At 38.1% G+C, this 17,239-nt stretch overlaps 1 protein-coding gene across 1 annotated transcript in view; it reads left to right on the top strand.

Moving 5' to 3' along the window:
- LOC146003883 (thrombospondin type-1 domain-containing protein 7B-like) overlaps positions 1–13,932 on the top strand; it is a 559,677-nt gene extending 545,745 nt beyond the window's left edge. Inside the window, exon 26 of the mRNA XM_083142348.1 lies at positions 11,700–13,932. Coding sequence (XP_082998474.1) covers positions 11,700–11,781 — 82 coding nt within the window. The 3' untranslated portion in view covers positions 11,782–13,932. The remainder of the gene's footprint in view (positions 1–11,699) is intronic.
- Positions 13,933–17,239: the final 3,307 nt, after the last annotated feature.

Genomic DNA, 17,239 nt, shown 5'->3' with positions numbered 1-17,239 from the left:
CCATTTTAATGACGCGCTGTGTGTGTGTGTGTGTGTGTGTGTGTGTGTAGAATTGTTGTATTAAGTCCACTTTATGAACAGATAGGCTAATCAGGACTATACCTACAGTTCAAAGTGGGATCCTAGCCAATGTACAATGTGCCTCATCCGGGTATCAAACCCGGGACCGACGACATTACCACTACGCCATCGGCAAGGCCACAAATATATGAGGCCTACACGATGGCGTACTATGTGTGTCTGTGTGCACAGGAAATTTTCAACGTTTAGTAACAAAGTTTGAAACTTAAACTTGCATTGTCACCACAGGAATACGAACCCGGAAGCCCTTGACTGCAAGACCGGGTGTTGTAATTAAGTGTGAATTGTAACCATAATTTTATAGCTAGATTAAAATATACTGTTTTCAATATCTGTAGCTGAAAGGATAAAAGCCCCATTAAGCTGTTTTACTCTGCATCCTTCTCGATTCTAGACTCACTCGCTGGCTTTGCGAGTGAACCCATTGATCTTATGAACTCTAGAGAGATTTCGTAGTGTAGTAATTAATATAACTACCATTAATTGTCATGAACTAACGAAAGTATCTTCCAAGTTGATTAATTGAGTGGTTGATTTGGTTTATTTGACTTCGACGAACTGGAACAGCTGACGCATCGATTACACTGACAACATGGCGCTGAAACCTGGTGAAGGGGGTTCTTGAGGCGAAAGTTCCTTCCGCAAGACGCAGGAATTCCCTTTCTCCCACAAATATTCCCTCCCCCAACAACCCCTAAAAGATTTTTACGAAGTCCAAATTGATGGTAATTTGGAACTAAATTTACCTTTACAACACCCTAAGACTTGAATTCGCGCCACCACATGAAAAATTCTGGAAATTCCCGTGAAGAAGAGTATTGTTTGATTTGCTTTATTGTGATTCCCTTTTCTGACAGTTTCGGCTAATCGCGACGATGAGGATGTGGGATGACATGATTAAAAGTAATGAAGGGACACTCTCAAAGAACATCCATGCCCAGGTCGGAATTCGATCCCGAGTGTACCAGAAGAAGTTCTAACTCGGCTAAGAATTGGACACAGCAGCCTCACACCTTGGACCCTCCCGAGTGCCTTGTCTGTAATGTCGTTTTGAGTGTTCGGCATATTCTTCTTGAATGTGCTGATTCTGCTTTCCTCAGGCAAACGTTTCATCTTCCCAACTGTTAAAATTATCCCTGTTGGCAGATGACGCAAGTGTTTAAATAAACGTTCTTAGCTTTTTACAAAGAGCTTGTCTCCTCCACTGTCTGTGAGGAAGTTTTTAGTTTATTTTTACTTAATGTATTGTGTTTGTCTTGTGCAGGTCCATTTACAACCTCACACTTTTTATCTTTCTCATTGGGCTTCTTACCCCCCTTGTCTTAACATTTTTAGTAAGAATTTTAGATAAGAGGATATATCCCCGTATTGAAGGGTGCAAGATAGCCAATGTCCTCCCAATTGTGAATAAATCAATTAATTCATGAATTCCAATAATATATTTGGGGAACTACAGACAGAAAGCATTTCTTTGAACTAACCAAAAAGTAATTTCTGATAACCAAATAAATATATGTTTAAATACGTGACAAACTAATAATAATTCAACAGAACCAAATTCATTTAGTAATCGTACACATTTGCTTTGAGCTAATAAGGAATTTGGTCAAAAATTACCAAATTTGGTAAAGACTTCCAAATGTTTTGTTCACTGTTACCAAAATGCTTCATAAAACGTGTTTTGTTAAATCAAGTACTTTTTTCCTCTGTGTAGATACGTATTTCTAAAGATTCTTTGCTTCCTCATGAAATTATAGTTGCTTGAGAAGCATTTGATCTCGTCAAGTATATAACACCGCTCTGCAATTTGATTTTTTTTTTTTTTATGTTTTGGTTTTGAATGTCGTTTCCCCCTAATTTTGGGACGCTGATTTCAAATATGTAAGCAGTTTTCCTCTATCACGTCCAGTTTGTTGAAAAAAAATGAAAACAAAATTTGCATATTGAACCATTACCGACATTTATACCCTTCTACAAGATCATTGCCATGCTTAAAAACGTGGTGTATATTATAATTATGTAATTGCAAACACAATGTACGTACAGTTCACAAGAACTACCAAAAACTGATATTATTTACATTGACCTAACTTATTTTACAGGCAGGAATTTTCGTCTTTTTGAACTTCTTCCATATGCATGAGAAGTACTTTCCCTTTTCAGGGACCAACAGTAGTCTGCCATCATGTTCACAGTCCAACCACCATGGTATCTTCTTTCCATGTCTTTCAAATCCTGATGGAAACGTTCACCCTGTTCCTCGCTGTAAAATCCAAGACAGGTATCTGGAAAATAGTCAATGTGAGCATGTAGGAAGTGTAACTTCAAACTCATGTTACAACCTTGTTTTCTCAAATTTTTCAACATGGTGTTCACAATGGTTTTGTAAGCTGGACTCCTTCTGTTTCCTAGGAAGTTTTTTACATCTTTGTAGCTCTCCCAGGCTTGCTTTTCTGTTTTGCTCATTATATCCTCAAAATTGGGGTCATACATTAATTTACTGATCTGAGGTCCAGTAAAAACACCTGCTTTCAGCTTATCTAGGGTCATTCTCTGATAAACATTACATATGTACTTAAAACACTCACGGTCCTTATCTAGGGCATGTACAAACTGGCTCATGATACCCAATTTAATGTGTAGAGGAGGGAGAAGAACTTTTGTGGGTTCCACAAGGGGCACATGCATAACATTCTTTGTTCCGGGTGTCAAGGGTCCTCTGGTTGGCCACTCCCACCTTTGCCAGTGATTTTGAGTCTCGACTATCCCACTCGCACAGGAAACAATGCATTTTTGTGTATCCCATTTGTAGTTCCAGTTAAAGGTTGATAACTTTGAAGTCACCACATACAAACCCACCCATACTCGAAGTACTTCACACACTGCAATAGAAACTGCAAACTTTCATATGATTCTTTCAAAGTAATAGAATAAGCAACTGGTACAGATCCAAGAACATTACCATTGTGGAGTAAAACACCTTTCAGGCTGGTTACAGAAGAATCTATGAAAAGCCTCCATTCAGAAGTTACATACTTCACACCAAGCCACGTTACAAGTTTCGGTGTGTCATTGCAGAAGATCATAGACCTTTCTTCTGAAAATAAAGAAACTATTTCTTGTTCCCGGGATCTGTAACATGAAATTTTAGTGCCAGGTAACAATAAATGTCTGTATTTCAGTACAGAAGCTAACAGTTCAGCACTTTCCTTTGGTAACGCAAGATCACGTACCAAGTCATTCAGTTCGGTCTGACTAAATAAGTGTGGGGTATTGTCACTTGTACTGGGTACAAAGTCGTCTTCTGATCCACTGATGTCCGTTGTATCGCTTACAACTTCCTTTCGAGGCGATGTACAGCTTGAAGATGGACGACAAGGAATAGGTAGACTTTCTTCATGTTTGATTGATCTCATTGCAGATCGTAAATGTGGATACACTATGTCACTTTTGTTCTTAGCACTGAAACCTTGCACTTGAACCTGATAAAAATAACAGTCATCCTCATCCGTATGGTTTAATTGTTCCCTCCATACCATTGGCAGAGCAAAATATAATTTCTCTCTTTGTCCGTTCATCCAGAACCTCAAACCTTCCACACAAGTCTTAACATACTTTCTGGGGTGCCCATGGTCTATTTTCATCGCCAAACACAAGTCTAAAATACGCAAGGTAGGCTTCTTTGACGAATGGCGTTATCTGTAGTCTTTGTTTACACATGTACTTCCCACATATGTAACAGGAAGTGTTCGGGTCGTTGTTGCAGCCACGTAAAGACATTGTTGTCCGAATATACACAATTTGTCACTTCATGCAACCGTTCAGCACTAGGAATACATCACACTCGACCACCTGTGAAACAAAAAACAGTCGAATTAGTGTTGCCAGACCACATACAAAGGTGTAATCACAATTTAACTCTAAATAGTCTCCATGCCCTCCTATGGTATATAAACGGGACTTTTATGAAACACAAATTCCTGATTTTCTCGAAAACCTGACGTGATAGCAAAAAACGGATTGAACCGTTGAACTCAGCGCGAAAATTCCGTTTAGGAACACGCATTCATTCGAAAACATCATTTTTGCTGCAGAGCAGTGTAATTTAAGTACCCTGATTATAATGATAAAACAAATAGTCAAAGTAAATGTTGTCTTTGTTGGAAATATTGCAAGCTAGCCGAACTCTGATTTAATCTAACTTTTGTGTTATGTCTAATGTTTTTAAAATATAATTTTCGTGTTCGTTGTAACAGGGTATTGTGCATAACATGTAGTACTTGGAATTGGTTTGAACTTCCTTTCGCAAAGTTTATCTTCTATTGCACCTGCTGTATGTGACACGTTTCCCCTTGCAGAAATGTAAACTGTGAGGTTAAAGTTGGAGGATAAAGTTCCACGTCCAATTTCCAACATTTCTCCGCTTTAAATAGTTCAGAGACTGAATTAAGGCGACGAGTTACACGGTAACTGCAAACGGAAGTGGTATTGGAGATAAACCGGGAAAGAGATTTCGAAAAAACGAAAATTGGTTTCCGAAGTTTCTGGTTTTATAAACAAGGAAGTTGTTACACACACACACACAGACTATATCTTCCCCCACCTCTCTATGTTTATTTATTTAGCGTCGTTTTTCAGCCACTTTAGGCTAATCGTGATGCTAACCCTGACATTCTAATGTGAAATTACGCAAGATGAAGCAAATACTTCTATCTTTGTTAGTTTTCTCTACCAATATCGTCATTTTTGTTTCTGAGCCGGACATAGCTGTCCTTCCTTCGTGCTTACATGTCCCCACGAACTAATTAACTCTCTAGTATTCTTAAACCCGAAGGTTTATGACTGCATCAACACAACCGTTCCATCTGTACCTATCCTGGGCAAGATCAATCCAATCTTCCCCATCCTTACCGATTTCCTTTAGGTCCATCTCACCGTTATCCCTCCATCTTCGTCTTGGCCTTCCTACTGGTCTCTTACCATCAGGTTTCCCAACAAGAATCCTGTAAACTTTTCTTTCCTCTGCCATTCGTGCCACATGGCCTGCCCACCTAAGTCTTCTTGATTTTATTACTCTAATAATATCTGGAGATGAATACAAATTATGTAACCTTTTCCACTCGCCTGTCTTCTCATCCCTTTTAGGTCCAAATATTTTTCTAAGGATTTTATTTGTAAATACACTTAATTTATTTTCCTCTCTCAATGTAAGGGACCAAGTTTTGTATCCATTACAAGCAAAATTACTGTTTTGTATATTTTAGCTTTTAGTTTCTTAGATATTAAACGAGAAGACAAAAGTTTATAAAGAGAAAAGTAACATGCATTTCCTGAATTAAGCCTGCTCTTTATTTCCTCTTTAATATCATTTTCATTTGTTAGTATTACTCCTAAGCACTTGAAATTGGAAACTGATTTAAACGCGTTATTAATAATTACAGTATATTATGATTATTGCCTAACACTTGATTTCGGCCTGTAAGCATATTTTTAGTTTTCTCTTTGCTAACTTCCAAACCTTTAGCTGCTTTTAAAAATATTTTAGCATTATTCTTAATTATATTTATATCATCCCCTAGTAAGTCTACATCATCTGCATATGCTAAAAACTGAGTTAGACCGTTTAATTTTAGTCCTTCATTAGTTTTTTACCTTCCTAACAGCATATTCTAAGACAAAATTAAAGAGCAATGGCAGGGACGGCGACAGGGGTGGGCACGGGTGGGCAAGCGCCCACCCAAAAATTCCGGTTCCCACCCGATTGCCCACCCAATCAAATTCAATAAGTACATATATTTGTGGATTTATGAATGATTCAATAAGTAAGTGTATTCTGGTGTTCATAACATGTATATTTTACTTGTGAATATTATCTATGCTAGAAATGTTCACATATTATCAACCCATAAAAAGCCAATTTTGTCATTAGAAAGTGAAAGTAATAACTAAAGCTATTGAAACAAAAACTGTGATCAAATGAATACTTCCATGATTAAAAGCAGCTAGTAGGTAGGCTTAGGAGGCTGAACATTATGCAGGGATGATCAAGATTAGGGTGAACTTGAGGACTGCAGCTCCGGACCTTCGCTGGGTACTTCGGATGTGGTAAAAAATATAATAACAAACCACACCATGTAACTTGGCGAGAAGATATAACTGAAACTGTGTAGAGGGGATTGGAGTGAGGTCTTGGTGCTGTAAGCTTCGGGCCTCCACATACGTATATAAATCCCAGCCTGGGTAGGGTTAAAATAATCTTCAAAATAAGCACATAAAAACATCATCTTAGCGTTACTTCCTCCAGCAGCACAATAAATTATTTCGACATTTTAATTAAGTTATTATTAGAATAATTTAATCAAGAAGACTTAAATGGGGAGGTCATTTGATTGATTGATTGATTGATTGATTTGGTGTTTTAAGTCCACTTTATGCACAGTAAGGCTAATTGGGACTGGGCCTACAGTTTAAAGTGGGATCCGAACCACTTAGTGCCTCCACCGGGTATCGAACCCGGGACCCCTTGATTACAAGGCGACGACGCTACCACTGCGCCATCGGGGAGGCCCGGGAGGTCATTTGACACGAATGGCAGAGGAAAGAATTGTTTACATGATTCTTGTTGGCAAACCTGATGGTAAGAGGCCAGTAGGAAGGCAAGGACGAAGATGGAAGGATAACGTTGAGATGGACCTAAAATAAAACGGTAAGGATGAGAAAGATTTGACTGATCTTGCCCCGAATAGGGACAGACGAAAGGCTTGTGTTGCTGCAGCCATACACCTTCGGGTTTAAGTATGCCAGAGAGTATAGGATAGTTCTAATTAGCTCTGCATTGAAATTTTAGAAGTGTCCCTTTCTTTATTTCATTACAATTTTTATATACCTGTCACCTTCAAATATCAATATGGTATGCGAAATATCAACTTTAATTTCCTTCTACTAATAAGAAGGAATCACAATAATCACTACAATACCGAAGTGAATAAATTTTGATAAACCAGTTATGTATGGAAAAAGCTACAGAATTATCTATTTAGAAATCCTCGTTCCACACATAAATTTTGCCACATGAATCAGCCGAAAATGTCAACAGAATCTGTAGATGCAGCTGAAGTAAAGAAAAAAGTTATGTCACGAAGTATATAGAAGTCGTTTGTGTTAGTTTCTTTTTAAGCCCACTTTTATGCTCAGATGGGCTAATCGGGACTAAACCTACAGTTTAACGTGTAGTCCGAACCAGTGTGCATTGTGATTCCACCAGAGGAGGGGGAGTCGAACACAGGGCCTCTTTATTATAATGCGACAGCGTTATGCCATTGGGGAAAAAATATACAGAAAGAACTCGCACCAAACATGTCATTTTATCACCACAGAAGATGCGTCCATTTTTAGAGGGTGTATTGTCTGAGGCAAATATTTGAGACTTTCGGAAAACAATGTCATTGTTCACTGAATTAGCTGCCTTGAACCACTAATGAAACACTGTGCAATTGAAACTACCACCTGAACTTTCGAAGAGGTATGAACTCATGAAACTCCATTTTTGGAAGAGTAAGTTGTGGATGGTTTGTTTTATTTTAAGTAATTTTTCTGCTAATTTTGATAATGACGACGATAAGGTTCAATGGGGATTAGATTAAAGTAACGAAGGGGCGAAAACACACACATGCTGACACTCAAAATACAAATCCTCATAAATTATTACTTTGACAGTGGTTCCAGGCGCCAGGGACTCGTTGCCCTGAAATAATAAAGTTTCCAGGGTGTGCTGCACAGGATAGAGGTTGACATTCTAGTGTGTTCGAAATGGTTACACCATACACCATACAACCCAAGTCATCTTCGAAAAATAGATGAATTATTCCTTGTACGGTGATCCACTTCGATGAATTCCTTCTGTCCTAAATCATTTTGTTACCTCAAAAAATATGTTCATGTAATCATATGTGTATTGTTTCTTCCGCATGAGTAACATGACAGTTCAGAAAACGAATACCAACTTAGCTAATAATCTCTTCAATTCTGAACAGATTTTTCAATCCTACTTCTTTATTACTTATGAGTGATATTTTGTCAAAATAGCCTTTCTTAACCTAGGAATACTTCATGGACAATGAACAAAAAAAAAGGTAAAGTGCTCCCCCGTGCTTTGCCCCACACTTTCTTGATTACGGCGGAAGGAGGGGTGATGTGAACAGCACCACGTCCCTGGCCGCCTTTACCCCCAGAGTTTCCTCCAGGTACCCACTTTATACGACGCTGGTTGGGCGCCGGAGCCGGTTGAACAGGTGGGAAAAAATCCCGGTTCCTCCCAACCGGGGATCGAACCCCTTTTCTACCAAGAAAAAGTATATTGTCCTTTCCCCTCAAATGTTGGCACCCGATCGCCGCTACTGCAAACATTCAGATAGATTTCTCAGTTGTACAAACCTTGTAAGCTAAGAAAAGTGGCCCCAAGGAGTAAGAAAACTCTTTCAGTCAAAAACTCATACAATGAAAATACTATGCTCAGGAACATGCATTTAAATTACGAGAAATTTCACGATTGTCTACCATCGCATTTTCTATCGCTGTCGCCGAATACATAAAATTAGGGATGTGACGAAGCTGAAAATTTACCGATGCCGATGTACTCACCGATAATTTTTGGAACCGATACCGATGCCGATATTTAACCGATTCCGATACATAAGATTATTAAACAGAAATGGTATGTTATTTTCAGCATGACAAAAATAAATTTCCTATGTACATTTCTATTGCATATCATATGTATATACATATATATTCTCAAGAGATGCGAATGTACATTTGCATCTACAAAATGTTATGTGAACCTTTAAGAACAACATGGATTCTCAAGAGATTAAACATTGGTACACAAGCAGTTCTTTGAAATGCAAAATGAATTCCTGTTCTGCCAGATTCAACTTCAGAAACACGAGATTTGGAAGCACTTCAGGAAGTAACCTACTTCTTCTCTTATCTCAAATCTGTTCAGCAACACTGAACACTCAATCACTGAATACTGATGCAGCATATGCCCAAGTATTTTCTCAGGACTTGCTTCAGGTTTGAATACTCATTTTTGAATTTCCAATACAACAGCAGATCCTGGTTCAGCAATGTACCGATTTTGAGTTAGGTTGATCCTCTGAAAGAGTTTGCAATAATTTTATTACAAAAACTCTACAATAATGACGAATCATAACCAAATTTTCAATAAATCTTACAAAACTACAAGGTAAAAACTCTAGTATAATCTGTACCGATTTAAATATCGGATTTTTGCCGATTCCGATACCGATGCCGATGTGTCAATTTCGGCCGATTTTCATACATCTGTAATCGGCTTCGGCACGTCCCTACATAAAATCAAGTATGTGTCTTGTTTTTGCAACACAAGCTTAAACCTAATTCACATTTATTTCACTGTATTAACATGCATGAAAGAATGTGATTAGACTGTATGGCTGCGCATTGGTAAAACACTTCCTTGAAATGATTGTGTCCATCAGAGACAAAGCGAAAGGAAATGGAACAAGATGCGACAATAGATTAGAAAAGAATAAAGAAGAAAATAAGAAAAGGAAAGGGGAAAGAAGGAAGACGAAAATCGGTAGTGTAAGAGAGAGGGGATACATATATGTCTTACATATACATATATGGTTCTACATTTATACTGCCCACCCACCCTAATCTATCAATATGAAGCTTCTGCCCACCCGGTCGAAAATTTCTGGAGCCGCCTCTGAGCTTCTGCCCACCTGGTCGAAAATTTCTGGCGCCGCCCCTGAGCAATGGAGATAATGCATCTCCCTGTCTTAACCCATCATGAATTGTAAATTTGTCAGACATATTGATACCCGCACGAATTTTACTTAGTTTCACTGTTGCATACTTTTATCATATAAATAAGCTTCTTAGGGATTCCAAACTCGACTAATATGTTATATAATTTATTTCTTTTAACTGAATCATTTACTTTTTCAAAATCAATGAAAAGCTGATTATTTCCACTTTTTTCAAGTGTCTGTCTGATGTGAAAAATTTGATCTATATTTAATCTGTTACGCTTAAATTCACATTGATAACCACCTATAGCATATGGGGTTAGTCTTGTTAAAAGAATAGATAATACTTTGTATGATGTTGAGGAGGAGAGAAATTCCACGGTAATTATTGCAGTTCGTTTTATCACATTTTTTAAACACAGGAAAAATGATGGATTTTCCCCACTGTTGAGGACTTTCTTCTTTATTCCATATTAAACAAATTAATTTATGAATTTGACATATTAACGAATTCCCATCATAGATAGGAAAACATGACTCCAAAATTACTCCATTTCTTAGTCTATCTTTTAGTAGGAACGTCTCCACTTCAATTTCTGACGTTTAGCCGAATTCAAGCAGCTTCATTGACGCTGATTGTTCTTGATTCATCTAAACTAACTTAACTTAACCTAACCTAAACAGGATTGTGACATCAATGAGAGCTAAGGATGAATTATCAAAACAGTATGTATCTTCCTGTTGAGAGATTGTTAAATTTCCCTCATTTGAAATATTTTCCTTTTAACTAGTTTAGGCGAAATGGGATTTGGCAAAAGTGGATATCCCGTTTCGCCTAAATTGACGGCCAGGTCAAAAATCATATTATATTGTGCTGATAAGCAATTAGGCAAAAAGGGATTAGGAGGAACGAGATTACAGGAATGGTAGGATATGAAACATGGAGTTTGACCCAGTACCTGCATAGTAAATCTAATTTCTCTAGGTGACTCGTGTTTTCCTTGATTGTTCTGCTGAAGTACTTCGTATAGAATTGGTTCACTTCTGTTGGGTCCCTAGTCACATGGGCATCAAGGGGAGCGAAGCAGCCCATGCTGCCGCTAAGTCTGCTAATGCAGACGGCGACGCACCTTCTGCCAGCGAGGGAACTTCAGAATGTGTATCATTGTTGCATTCTTGACACGTGGCATGTCGAGTGGGAGGAGACAAGGGGGAACAAGCTTCGTACTATCAAGCCTGTCACTGGTGCTTGGCGTTCCTCGTCTTGTCCCTCCCGCCGAGAAGTGACATTAACGCGGCTGCGAATTGGACATAGCCGTCTAACACATCGCCATCTGCTGCAAGGACTAGACCATCTGTTTTGCCGTAGTTGTGACGTTGTTTTAAATGTTCGACACGTTCTTCTTGAGTGTGCCGATTTTAACAACCTCAGACAGAGTTTCAACCTTGCAAAGGACTTGTCATCCATGTTGGGTGACAATGTCAGTGTCTTGTCAAATGTTTTCAGGGTTTTGAGATGAGCAGGTCTCTTCCACTATTTCTGAGGTAGTTTTAAGCTTACCTTACCTTTTTTAATGTGTGTTTGTCCAATGCAGGTCTGTTTACAACCTGCATTTTTTAACTTTTTTGAGGGACTTTTTACACCCCTTTTTATTTGAGCTAAGAGTTTTAGATAAGGGGATCTTCCCCGTATTGATTGAAGGGTGCAAAATGGCTTGATGTGCCGACGCACCCAAAACAATTTTAATTCAATCAATTAATCGTATAGAATTGAACACTGTATATCTGTTCTAATTCTGATCCAATATCGTCTCGTTGCAGCCACACGTCAGCAGGCAACGTGGGAGGCCTCCAACCACACACGCTCACGATCCGGCAGGGTGCGAGGGAAGGAAAGCCATGACAGACGACCTCTTGCCCTGCGACGGCAATTCGACCCGAACTGACTCAAGCCACTCCACCCCGTTGGCGCTACACGTCAGACGGTGTAGCACCGTACTCTGTGTTGTGAGGACATTCAACAGGAAACAGAACAACAGGACTGTCGTGTTATTTTTTTTTCTAGGAAGAAGTGTTAATAGCAGTCGCTACTGTTTAGGTGCAGGAAGATGTTTTTAAGCATAGAATACTGGACATGGTTGAAACATAATGTGACATGTACATAGGTCTGTGTAAAGAAACAGTGTAAGATTGTACATTTATATACCAAAAAAGACAGAAGTCGTTCTCTGTCCCTGAAAACAAATTATAATTGCATTTGTTGTTCTGTCGGTGTTAACAGATGGAAAGTGAGAGAAGTGTGAATTAAGTGTGTTGCAAATTCTTCTCATACCCCTCTTTCCATTGAAGGGCTGAAATGAAAACTAGTCAACAACCAAAGAGAACATGTTTACAAGCGATTGGGAGCTTTTGAGTATGGCCTTAGTATTAAGGTAGATCAAAGATTAGTGAGATGCTGACAAGATGTGATAGGTACATAAATTTATTTCTATTTTATAAGGTTTTTAAGTTTTCTTAATGGGAACTCCGGCCACATAATTTTTCCCATGCCTATAAATGAGTCAAAGTTGTCCGTTGGAACGGAGTCATTCTATTTACTAATCTTGCTTTACTATCATAACGCATACACGTGCATTCTGTGTTTGGCATACATGTTGTTACGTGCAGGTATAATACGTTCCGTAATGTCTTACAAGTTCCTTATCTTTACCTGCCGAAGAATTCACAAGGCTCAGAAAATAAAAATAAAGTGTGTTTAGTCTGGAGGACCAGGAGGCCACTTCGTTCTGTTGATTCGCCCTCTTCTGTTGAAATAAACCGTTACATTTTATGGTAACATATGAGAAAAATAATATGCTTTAGAGAAAAACAAAAATGCATAACATTGCTAAATTCGTACTTCTTACTCTTTCACTTGTTTTCCTTAAACTCTTCAAGCTCTTTGGAATTGAGATTTTTCTGTTGCGGTAACAATGGCAGCCAGTTACTCTTTACTCAAGGTGCACATAAAGATGGTACCACTGTTCAGAAACTTATATCAACTCTACAAAGCAGTTCGTTAGATACAAGAAGTAACGTGTGAATTGTCTCCCAATTATTTTATTATTGCACAAATTGACAGTTAAAATGGAAATGAACACATTGTAATATTACATAGTATGTGAAAAGAAACTTGAGCATCACACAATCTTTGATTTGCGAATAGAGTGGTAAAAGTGTTCCGGAAATACTTGTGCAGATTAAAACTCGAAGAAATTTTATACAATTTTTAGATAAACAACGCTTGAAATGTCTTATCAGGTCTTAAGACGATGTTTTCCAATGAGTTCCTTGATGTAGTGTGTCTGATTGTTAGAGTATTCAAGTGTTGCTGACGTTCATTAGTGGTGTAGTGCCCGTTAGATTAAATGTCTTCTCGAGGCATGACGGCTGAAGTCAATGGAGATAGAGGATCGCCATTTATTATTATCTTGACGATTTATTGTTAGATTTAGAAGGGGGTTGCTCATTCTCTTCACCTTGAGTCCTCCAATGACGTCTAGTTCTGCATTTGTAATGGTAGATCGAAGGCAAGTTAAAGAGTTATGTTTTCATAAGACATAAAAGTGTCTTTCACAGTTATAAATTACATCACACAGTTAAATACTCTACTATGTTTCTCCGCTGAAAGCAACTATTTAGTCAGTAAATAATATCTAAAAATTGTTCAACATTTACAAAATTATTTCACACTACAAAACTTCAAAAATCAAGTTTTCAAACGTTGTTGATCTAAATTTGTAACATATATTCCTTTTAAATCATCGAAGTTAAATTTGGACAAGATATTTTCGGACACATGGTACATAAATGCAGAGGGAAGAAAAAAAAGAAATACAATATGGCAGAATTCTGCATAACGTCCAAGTACTTCTTGTGTGCTGGAGGGCCTCCCCCATGGCGCAGTGGTAGCGTCATTGCCTTGTAATCAAGGGGTCCCGGGTTCGATACCCGGTGGAGGCACAAGTGGTTCGGATCCCACTTTAAACTGTAGGTCCAGTCCCGATTAGCCTTACTGTGCATAAAGTGGACTTAAAACACCACCTCAAAAAAAAAAAAAAAAAAATTCTTGTGTGCTGGAATGCATAACATTTCGTATAAGTATGCTTGATTGTGAATGCATGTGTGTGAATGTGTTGTGTGTGTGCGTGATCCAATAAAAGAACAGTGTACTTGGGTTCTCACTATTATGAACCCAATAAAAACATTCCAGATAAACTTTTAAAAAATAGTAGCATGATAGAATTTAAACAAGTCGAACAATAAGAATTCAAAATTCTTGATTGATATTTTGCATTCGTAACAACTTTTTTTTCTTTCCCTTGACCCTTGTACATATGTTGTATCACTATTTCATTATTTCCGGACTTGCTGTGTCAAATTTCAGAGCAAAAAAATGTTTATATTACCAAGCATGTGTACGTACATGTATGTGAATGGCGCTTCGAGCAACCAACAAACCAGATAAAGAAAAATATTATGTAGTAAGTAGAATTCATATTTTTACGGATTATTCTGGATGTACTGAACCAAATTCAACCAAACAAATAAACAAGACAATATTGTAATATGGCCCATTGTTATTTCAACCTATTATCAATGAACCATATTAGTGTGACGTCACAGCAGACAAGCTGGAATTGAGTCTAAACAAATAAAAATGTGGTTTTTACCCTATCCAAATCCATTGATTTTCCCGTTGCAAAGGGTAACTTTAAGAATCGTGACAGCAGTTATGAAACAAAATTGTGATTTGCATCGTACATCAATGTAAAGATAAGATTTCGGAGAATACGCCTATATACAAAGAACACCCATGCTCAGGCCGGTATTCGAACCCTGAAGCTCTGGAGTCGTAGGGAGCTGTATTAACCGGAGCTAATGGAAGTCTGTGTAATTTCTTAAATTTCTACTTTAAATTTTAATTTATTTAATTACCTTCATCTTCAATATTTAATCTCTTTTCCATTGACAATTTCTGTTCAAATAGCAGAGATCAGGAAGACAGAAGCAAATGTAAAATGAGAATTAACATAGAATTGGTTCGCAAATGTTGTTCAGATTTCCCTACTTCCCTTTTCAATTTGTGAAACCAAAATTCCCGTTCCTGAGAAATTTACCTGTTGTAAACAACACAGCTCTTACGATACAAAGTCCATCGGGGAAGAATGACAGAATGGTCGCCAGCCGAGGAAACTGTTACGTTTAGGCTCTGGGGTGGAGAGTGCGACAGGTGGACTCTCTCCAGAAGGAGGTAACCCTGGCCACGTAATCCCCGCGCCTGAGAAGCAGTGTTTCCTTCCCCACTCCCCTCCCTCCTTCGCATGCGTTAGCAACCCTTGCATACATTTCTTTACTTCCTCTTCTTCCCTCATCTATCATATTTGTCAGTTTTCTATTACCCTCTTCGAACGTCTTAAGGAATTTCTCTTCTAATCTCCTATTACTCTCCTCGACCTTTCTATTATTTTCCCCCAACTTCTCTTTTAGCTCCCTGTTATTCTCTTCCATCCTTTGAGCGCTGGCTTCCATCTGCAATTGACAATTTTTGAAACATTCTCATTGGATTTATTTCTTCGGATTTATTTTCCCTTTCTCTTGCTTTTCTTCCTTACAACTCTTACACATGTAACCTTCTCCTCTATCACTTAGCCCAATATATTTATCTTTTCTCATTCCTTCATACATCCAATGTTTCATCTCCTTACATGTGCTACACATGATAATTTCTTCCTTGTTTCCTTCCTGTCCGCAACAACTGAAAGTTTGCTTTCCCTCTTCGAGGTCCCTCATTGTAGCTTTTGTGTTCTCATTCTCGACTTTATCTTTGTCCTCCATTTTCAACTTTTTCTCGCTTCGCTGTTTGATTCACAATTCTCTAGTCGCAACGTTGGTCGCCAATTATTTATGCCACCTGTATTTTGGTGCCAGTTCTGTATACCATGCCTAATCTCTAGAGTTATGGGTTACGAGTATTTAGTATGAATGTGAACCAAACAGTGAAACATATACCAATGGAGATAAGTAAGAAAATATATATTCTGATGCTTTTACGATACAAAGGCCATATTTATGAATCATGAATACAAAGTTCTCCTTTTTTCTTTTCTCCTGGAAAGAACATTGTCTTCTTTCTTCTATTATGGAAAGAACATCATTTTCTTTCTTCTAATATGGAAAGAACATCATCTTCTTTCTTCTAATATGGAAAGAACATCATCTTCTTTCTTCTATTATGGAAAGAACATCTTCTTCTTCCTTCTACTATGGAAAGAACATCTTCTTTCTTCTATTATAGAATAAACATTTTCTTTCTTCTTGTCGCTTTCTCTGTATACATCTATTTCTCCTATCAGCATATTTTCCATAAGTAGTTTCTCTTCCAATCCTTTAGGATGTTGGTTATGTCGATCCTTGAGTTTTCCGTATTTCTTCATGCTTTCCTATCATTTATTTACAACCATTTAATCGCTACTCAATCACTGTTAATTGTTTCATTTGGTTTTAATCACCTCCTAAGTCCTTCTAATTGATCAGTGATCTGCTTTACGTTTCATCGCTTGTGCTGCCATCTATCGTCGTCTTTACGAACTATTTCTAATAAGTTTTATTGAACAAAATCTTCAAACATTTTGGCGGCAAAAAAGTACACATCTGAACACCGGATGGTGAACAAACAGATTCCGTGAACCGATTCATACCTCACACATATGAGCTAGGTAAGAATGGCAGTTTGTAACGATAATAAACAAATGGTTGTTGTCAAGTACAGAAGTATATGCATGGACGTCCGCAGGATTATTTCCAGGGATGCGCAAACGAGGTATTTTTTTTCCAGGGGGAGGCAAACAAGGCACATTTTCCCTCAAAAGACATCGCTCCAATTTGAAATTATCATGTTCATTAGGGGTGTGCGGGACAGAATTTTTTGCGTAGGGACGGGATCGGAACGGGTAATTTTTTAAATCCCGACATTCCGGACGGGAAATATTCGCCATTTCCCGACAAGGTCGGAAAATTTTCGGGACGGGAAATGTTCAAAATTTCCCGAAGCTCTGGAAATCTCGAATTCTACACGTCATTTTCACTTTCAGTTATTGTTTTCGCATTTCTGGAAAAAAAACGAACATTTTTCAATAAGTTCCAGACATTTACAATGCAGAAAACGTCGATAATTAACAACTTTTAAAAATGACCATTCGGTATTTCCCAACTGCTCGGGATCCCGAAAAGTCGGGTAGTCATTTCCCGAAGTCGGGATCGGGACGGGAAATATTTTTCCCGATCCCGGTCCCGACTTTTCGGGATCCCGCACACTCCTA

The sequence above is a fragment of the Lepisma saccharinum genome, chromosome 21, assembly GCF_977018435.1.
Source record: "Lepisma saccharinum chromosome 21, izLepSacc3.1, whole genome shotgun sequence".
In the NCBI taxonomy this organism is placed as follows: Eukaryota; Metazoa; Arthropoda; class Insecta; order Zygentoma; family Lepismatidae; genus Lepisma; species Lepisma saccharinum.
The sequence above is the reverse complement of the archived record's forward strand: the minus strand, read 5'-3'. Positions and strand labels throughout refer to the sequence as shown.